The sequence below is a fragment of the Gavialis gangeticus genome, unplaced genomic scaffold (genome assembly GCF_001723915.1).
Source record: "Gavialis gangeticus isolate Ggan-Ray unplaced genomic scaffold, GavGan_comp1, whole genome shotgun sequence".
Lineage (NCBI taxonomy): Eukaryota > Metazoa > Chordata > Crocodylia > Gavialidae > Gavialis > Gavialis gangeticus.
The window spans coordinates 88,666,719-88,675,319 of NW_017729022.1; the positions used below are offsets into that span (position 1 = coordinate 88,666,719).

The 8,601-nt window shown below is 38.3% G+C and overlaps 1 protein-coding gene across 4 annotated transcripts in view; it reads right to left on the reverse strand.

Moving 5' to 3' along the window:
• Positions 1 to 765: 765 nt before the first annotated feature.
• The window catches only part of EPS8 (epidermal growth factor receptor pathway substrate 8), a 104,187-nt gene continuing 96,351 nt past the window's right edge, over positions 766 to 8,601 (reverse strand). For all 4 annotated transcript variants that reach the window (XM_019515593.1, XM_019515591.1, XM_019515592.1 and 1 more), the window contains one exon: positions 766 to 2,179. In XM_019515593.1, the coding sequence (XP_019371138.1) occupies positions 2,066 to 2,179 (114 nt within the window). In that variant the 3' untranslated portion in view covers positions 766 to 2,065. The remainder of the gene's footprint in view (positions 2,180 to 8,601) is intronic.

An 8,601-nucleotide genomic window follows, 5' to 3' on the forward strand; every position in this document is an offset into this window, starting at 1 on the left:
TCTAAAGCACCCGAAAGCTGTCATTTTCCTTTGCCCCCCCATCATACTTTAAGTGATAATATAAATCTGCAGATGGTTGCAAGTAATTAGGTGAGTAATGACCACTATAAGAGAATTAAACGGGGTACATCACCAGCATACCCCCTTTCTAGCATCAAGATATTACTCTGAAGTCCAAGTGAAACAATTTTTAATGTTTCTAAGGATCTCCATATGTTTTTACCACCATACCACTTTTTTGTCACCTTTTTTAAACACAAAAAGTACAAAGTAGGGTAGGATGCTATTTTTGTCAGTCATTCATTGTTCAGAAGAGAACACCTACAAAAGGGTAAAACTTCTTGAACTATGAATAGTAAGTTGTACATATTGCTAGTACAACTGGATACTGAGTTAAAGAGCAGACAACCGTTTGGACAATTAGACAATTTGACTGACCGACTATTACGACAGGTGGTAAAGCAACTAGTTCTACCTCAAAGCTACACATTTGCTTGTGTAAAACTGTGTTGCTGCAGTTATTGTGCAAAAATTCAGGCACTAAATATATGTTATAATGGATTTTAGTGGGGATACTACAAAAAAATCATTATTTCATCCAAAATAAAATGGTAGGAATTTTAAAAACAGTATTTCACTTCCTGCCCTAAGGCATCTTGTGTTTCATTCCTAGAGATGACTGCATCTTGATGACAGAGTGAATATTGCTTTTAATACACATACAGACAAAGTAGGTATTATATGTAAAATTATGTACACATAAGCAAACATACACATACCAAAAATATTTATAAGGTTATTTAGGACGAATGGCACTAAATACATTTATTAGGTTTTGGAATTTTCATTTCTGAAAAAAATGAAGTGGATATGACAAATTTTCTTTCTGTACACAGAGAAAAAAACACACTCAAAATCTGGAACATTTTCTTACCTCAATATCTTCTTTGTAGCAAAGATACAACTATGTAACATACATCAAATACTGTTTATTGCAGACTTCCAGCTGATTCATGTGAAAAGGCACTATGAAAATTAATTAAACTAGGTGGATTAAATCTTTCTAAATGAAGTGATGATCTTTATACAAGAGAAATTATAGAACATTGTGACAAAAATCATTGTGTTTCCAAAAATAACATTTGCTGGGAAGAAAGTTTTTCCCCTTCAGAATCAATCTTTTTTTTTTTCAAAAGATTAAATTTATAAAGAAACAAATAGCTTTTTACATACAGAAAAATTGACATTTATGATCAACACAAAAAATCTGGATTATACTCTTCTTTAAACTAGTTTTGTTACAAACAAAAATGTAAGTCTATTAAAAAAATACTGTGAATACCTTTATGGCTAGGTCTGACCACTTCAAGCTGACTTGTGGGTTTAGTATTTTCTATTCATTTTTACTGCGTAATATCATGGTTTGTCATCAATGAAGCAGAAATCAAAACGCAGAATATTATTTGCTTTCAACAGATTCATTAGTAATAAAAAATCTTGCAGATGATACAAGAATAAGTCAGTCTACGTTTCAAAGGCTTGAGCTGCTGCTCTTATTCTATGCATTTCATCTTTGATTGCTGGCATCAAGAACTTTTAAATAATCTAAACACCCTGCAGTGTGACCCTGCATAGGAAGAGGAAGACCGAGCCAAAAAGAAAGAATCATACATATATTACAGCAACAGACGGAATTCAAAATCATAAATTACTGAAGGGTTCAAGTACATTTTATTGCTGGCTCAGCTTCATTGGAATGAACCAAAAGCAACATTGTATTTATTTATCTGTAAAGTGAGTATGAAATGGTAATTTCCACAAAGGCAAACTTGTCTTTGGGAGTAACTGATTCTCACGTGCTGCAAACTTCACTTAACTTCCATTGTGTTTACTTTTTTAAGTGGTGAGAAGCTGGCAGCAAGTACTTTTATCGACTGGCTGCCTTGTTTCTGTATGGCGACAGGTTATATCTATCTACAAAATAAATCAGACATCCCTGTTCATCGCTTCCTAAAACAAAGCTTGGTGGAATAATGCCAAGGACAATGAAATTGAAGGAAAAGACTCAGTGCCCACTTCCTTCATCAAAGGATTCTACTCCTGAATCTGTGGCAGTTGCACTGATTTTTTCTTGTCGTCTTCTCATAATTTCTTGTAATTCTGAACTACCACTGCTAGCCTGTAAATGAAAAACAGAAAATGGGATAAATGTGTGATTCTAGTAGATAACACTTCAACAATAAAAGGAGGAAGGTATGCAAAGTTAGGGCATGTGTGAAGTCATGCATTCATATAGAAAATGCTCCATTCAACGTACCACTTATGTGTTCAGGTGGTATTTTGGACAGGGATGGACATATTTTCTGAATGCTGCCAGTCTGATTTTCACTACTGTTGAATATCTAGCTCTCACTGAAGCCACTGGGTGCTACTGAGTACACAAGAGTGAACTCCTGACCCCAATAAAAGTTAACAGTAAATTTGACTCTGGGTGAATTTCACCCCTTATAAATGAAAGATCGCTTCCTATTTTTTTAAATGAGTTTCCTTGTTAGCAGTTTAGCACCTTGTGACTGGTTTGCACCAGTCCATGGCATATCATTAAGAAAAAAAATACTGTGAAATGTTATTTACGATTCTACTTTTAGCTTGGAAATGATTATAATTTTGTTTTTCTGCCCTCTGTACAGGTATCACAGTGCATGTTAACTAGATGGGAGACTTCCACATTTTATAGCACTTTGAATGTAATTAATAGATTGAAAAAGTTGGATCCCAACCCATGATTTACGTAGCCATGTAACAAAATTACCTTACAGCAGGATGTATATCTTGACCTACGTGCCTTCTGATGTTATCAGTATTTTTCGTATTTAAATCGGCTAAGTTATGAAGAAGGTTAACAATTCTTGAATTGGTTCCTAATGCTAGCCCCTTACTATCTATATATTCCTAATCAGATACATTACAAGGTATTATCCACTAAGCTATTTTGCTTTGAGTTAATTGTGGCTTATGTATTCATTCATTTATTAGATGTATAGGCCACCCTCCACAGAAAAGGCTCAAGCCAGGTTTGAACAAAGTAAAATTAAAAGTAGAGAACCTGGGTATTGTTTTCAATTTTAAGGGTTCCAACTTCTGTAGCCACACCAATAGTCTCATTACAGAAGGTTTGAAAGCACAGAAAGCGCATGGATTGAAGTTGTTCCATTTTGAGGGTAACGAGTAAAATAAACCAAGAGATAATATTCTGAACTTGTGCAATACTGTACACAGCTCAAAAATTTTAAGTACTTGACAAAAAAAACTAAGAAATGAACACACACCATCACTGTGAATACAACACACAACTTCACTTCAATAAATGAGAAAATGGAGACCTGGAGAGATGAAAAGCCAGATTCTTAGCTGGACTAAGTTTTTGCAGAGCATATCTTATACAATCTGATTTTAACCTCTCTGAAGAGCCTGTCCTGTGCCTGAGATGTTGCTTGCCTAATCACTAATTGCAAAGTTAGCTTTGAGCTGAGAATGACAGTCTTGGAGATGTGAGCAGCACTCTCTTCTCTTTTTCCTGAGAACTGAACTCCAAAGGGTTTGCTGAAGTCACCAGGCAAAGCTGAGAATAAGTGAGATCTCCTAACTGACAGCCCTTAGCTATGGGCAGAGAGCCATGCTTTTTACTTCATGTTCCTCAACACAGATCAAAATGCTTCAAAATTACTCTCTTAACACAAAGTCACTTAAGAAGGGAAGGGAAGGGAAGGGAAGTGGTGCTCGCTCCTACCCTGGGTGTCTTCAAGAGGAGGGTAGATAATCACCTTGCTGGGGTCATTTGAACCCAGCACTCTTTCCTGCCATGGCAGGGGTTCGGACTTGATGACCTGCTCAGGTCCCTTCTGACCCTACCAACTATGAAACTATGAAGAAAATTAACACAACAGAAAGAAAGTTGATACAGTAAAAACATTTTAAGAAATCATTTACCTGCTGCTATGGAATAACAGGAAATCCTAAACACCTACCTTCTCTTTCCTCCCCTGACCTCCCCTCCACACCTGAGTCTTTAATTAGACCATACTTATCTAATGGTTCCAGGAAGCCAATTACAAGTTTTGCTTTCTCTTCTGCTTTTGAATTCTAATTTAATTCAAAGACTGAACTGAGGATTTTCAGTCAGTCATCATTAGAAGAATGAACAGAAACCTCAGCAGAAGATAAAGCAAAATACTTGTGTAAATTTTTGCACTTAATGTTTTGGTTTCTCCCCCCTCCCTGCTTTTGGGTACAATAACTACTGAATTCCAACCACCTCAGGTAAAAGTATTACTTTAATGGCTAATTGAAGAGTTGGCCATTGGCAAGGGAGGGGAGGGGTGGAGGGAAGGATGTAATATTTAGTTTGAGAGCACAGTGGTGAGAGTGCTAGGAATGGCATGGGATTACAGAGAAGACCAGGATTAAGGAGAAGTTTGTCAAAGAGCGCGGGGAGAAACAGTCCAAAGGAACTGGGCAGGAAGCTTTAGTTAAGTCATTACTATGTAGCCTTATTCTCTCTCTCTACAGTACTATTTGTACCCCATTAACTTCAGAGTCAGTTACTGTGATACTGTTCCAATTATTAGATATGGGATGCTGGATCTAGAGTAGATTGAATCTACTCATCTATTAAGTATGTTAGCTCAGTCTCCATAATTAAACGTACATGCTAGTGGCTATTCATATATTTATAAAAGCAAGTACTGTTCTTCAATAATCTGTAAAATAAGGGTTATGCGAGTTTAACAATTTTTAGGCAGTTTCACAGGCTTCTGTTATTTGAATTGCTTCTATGTTGAGTGACATTATATATTAAATAGAGATAGATATTACCATATTTTATTATACACAACATGCCACAGAAGATATGCACTTTGTTTCTGAAAGGTAGAATGAAGACAAAAGATATTTTTTCCTTGTAGTAAGTAACTGAGTAGCAGCAGCTATGGGGCTGAGCCTGCTCACTGTTCTGCTTGCAATGGATCACATGCAGACTCACTTTTGCTTTTGCAAAGCAAAAACGTAAAGCCTAAGTGGCACAAACTCCTGTTACCGTATTCTTTCGCTTATAATGTACACCGTGATTTCCATCAGCTGGTTTTTAGAAAAAAGGCACAAGTTTTATATGAAAAAGTGTGGTATTTTTTTCCCAAAGAGAAAATGAGATCATTTTTAGCTAGAGAATGTCAGAAATGGTAAGTGTCATTCAATTACAACTTTTTTTAATCAATTGGATTCCTTTAAGTTAGGACACACTCAACACATCTGATGCAGAACAGTTTTATATGCACAGAAAAATATAAGGCTCCTTTAGTATAATCAAGTATTCCCGGGAGGGGGGAAGAGAGTACCTTGAAGTCTGAAAGAAGGATTTTGATTTTAAAAGTCACATTGTAAGTCAAGTGCAGTCTAGATTTTAATGACTAAATCTTATAGGAGCCAATAGAAAAAACAAACTTTATTTTCAAAGTTCCCATATCTGTGTATTAACACTCTTTAGATAATCTTACTAAATAACTCTTGACCACTCAAAAAAGAACAGAAGCCAAATACAAGTATAAGGAAGGCCCAAAACACAGAGGGAGAAACAACAGACATCAACAAACCAGATACCCATTTGATTTTTAAATTAAGTTCCACTGAACATAATGGCACTTACGTAGATGTTTACAACTACAGGACTACATCTGTTCACAGCAGAACGCTACAGCTAATTTAACACCCTGCAGGACACTGCCATACCTTTGGCAGCAGAGGCTATTAACAGCTCCTTTGGGGGTATTGCTTTTGTACAGGGTAGAGTTTAACTGTTATTTCCTTGACCTCCTCGCTCAAACTAGCATCTTTTAAGACACATGGGACAAACATTTGTCTAATTCTTGTTCTAAACATGTTGATCTTTTGCCATTAACGGGATACATTACAAACTGGATATTCCTACATCTTAATATGCACTGGAAATTTCACTTTGATATGAAAAATATTGCAAAAATAAATGGGTGCAGAACTAATTTAAATAGCACCTTCTGTCTCACTTACATCTCAGGGGTTGAGATGGGGGACTTGTGTGAAATTCAAATAAAAATAGTGAAGCTTTAGGCAGAGAGACCAATCCACAGCAAAAGCAAGCCCTCCCACCAACCTTCCTGCTTGAAATTCCTGAAGAGACTGGATTACTCTCCAGTGATAGTCTATCCATGGAAAGAAAAAAATTTTTAAAAACATTTTAACCTATGTAAAACAACAACGCTGTCTGATCCACATTGACCTAATTGTATAGGATACATTATAAAAAAAACCTTAAATTGGTGTTTGAAAACAGTTCTCAATCTTCCCTGGGCATGGACAAACACCCTACAACTGGGTTTAAATGGGGAGGGGTTTACAATCTAGTTATAACATCTTGATGTTCTCATACTGATACAAGTTAGTTAAACTACCACAACTTTCGTCTTAAAGAGTTAAAGCTGCAGCAGTTTTACTACGCTGGTCTTGTCCCAGAAATATCCAGATGTAACAGCTGCATCATAACAGCATATACTGGTGTCCTTTGATAGTGATATAATTGTTATATCAATCTATACCCTCATTCTTGGTTTTATACTTGGGTTGAGATACAAAAATAAAATAACTTTAGCCAGTTAACCATGAATTTGTGGAGGACAGAGACAGCAGGAGGTAAGCAATACAGATGACCTCTTTTTCAGTTTACTCTACCATTATTTCAAGATTATAGTTAAGAAACCTTTCCCCCCCTCCATTTGTTGCAGCTAATCTATAAAGTAGCTGATGTTCACATATTTCCATTTTTACTTGTTTCATTTTCTGTTCCTTTACCCTTTGTCCATGTATTTTCCTTCCTCACCTATAATAAAAAGGGGAGATGTACCCAGCTCTCAAGCAAACACTTCCTGGCAAAATGCTGTTCAGCTCTGTGATAATATTCCTAAGGAAGTATGTTCGCACTGAACCAAGTACAGTTCATTTTTTCCATTACTTACATATTTAGCCATAGTTTTAGAACTACACAAGAACAGAATTCCCACAGCATTAGGAACAGCTCTTCTAGATGTGCTGATTTTCAGCAAATTTAATATTCATGTCAAGTGCTAGACTGATGACAAGAATAAATTCACTAGATGGGGTAGCATCAATGCATACTTGCCTCCACCATTCAGTTTGTGTGCATCAGCCTAAAGCTGGAGGAATGACCAGATATGACAGCTTTCATTCACCATCATTTCCTTATATCTTAAGTTTTGCTTCATTCCTTCTAGCTGGGGGGGGGGTGTGTGTGTGCGTGCGTGCGTGCGTGCGTGCGTGCGTGCGTGCGCAAATAAAAATAAAGTGGCTGGATGGCTAACACTTGACCAATATTATCAAACACGCCATGCCTGCTAACCTTCCTGACTGTGAATCCTTAGGTGCAATGGTGCTTGGCCTCCAGCCTGCAAGTTCATATCTTTGTTTATTGCTGCTCCTCTGCTGCCAAATTTCCAGACCCTTGGGGAGCCCTGCAGGCTGGATGACATAACACTGCACATTGGATTGCACCAATGTGCAGTGGGGCTGGTGCACAGGGTCACCTCATGGCCAGATCTGGGGTCAGGCCAATGTGCAGCCAGTTCTGGCACCAGGGTTGAGACTGGAAGGTTGAGCACCGTTATCCTGGTGGGCGAGACATTCTGAAAAGGAAGGCTTGCAATCTATAGCATCTGTACCTCATGAAAGGACAGACAGAGGAGAACAGAGCAGAGAACACTGCGGAGATCAGGAGGAAGATGAGAAACCCCTCTGATGTCAGTCAGAGATCCCATACTGAGTTAGGCTAGGGATCCTGTTAAGAAGAGATGCCTGAGACAAATGTAAAAGAGGACTAGTTACCAGGAAGAGAAGCCCCATTCTAACTCCAAATAGTTCAACTCTGCTGAACAATGAATATTTCATGATTACTACTTAGTATTTACTGTCTCAACATAGGACTGGTAGCGGCCTTATGAACCATCAAATCTAGTGTTCCACGTTCACAGGTGAGCAATTTTATTCCAATGTTACATAAGAATGCCTACTCTGACCCCTCTTGCATGCTCAGCTATAAAACACCCGATTAAAAAAAATACCCCTACGATAGTTTCATAGTTTCTAGGGTCCGAAGGGACCTAAGCAGGTCATCTAGTCCGACCCCCTGCCATGGCAGGAAAGAGTACTGGGGTCAAACGACCCCAGCAAGGTGTTCATCTAACTTCTTTTTAAAAACCCCCAGGGTAGGAGCCTGCACCACCTCCCTTGGAAGTTGGTTCCAGACCCTAGCCACCCTGACCATGAAATAGCGCCTTCTGATGTCTAACCTAAACCTACCCTCTGCTAGCTTGTGACCGTTGTTCCTGGTCACTCCTGGCTGTGCTTGGGGGAACAGTGACTCCCCCAATGCCTTCTGATCCCCCCTGACCAGTTTGTAACAGGCCACAAGATCCCCCCTCAGCCTTCTCTTGTGGAGGCTGAACAGGTTCAGGTCCCGTAGTCTCTCCTCATAGGGCCTGCCCTGCAGTCCCCTGATCA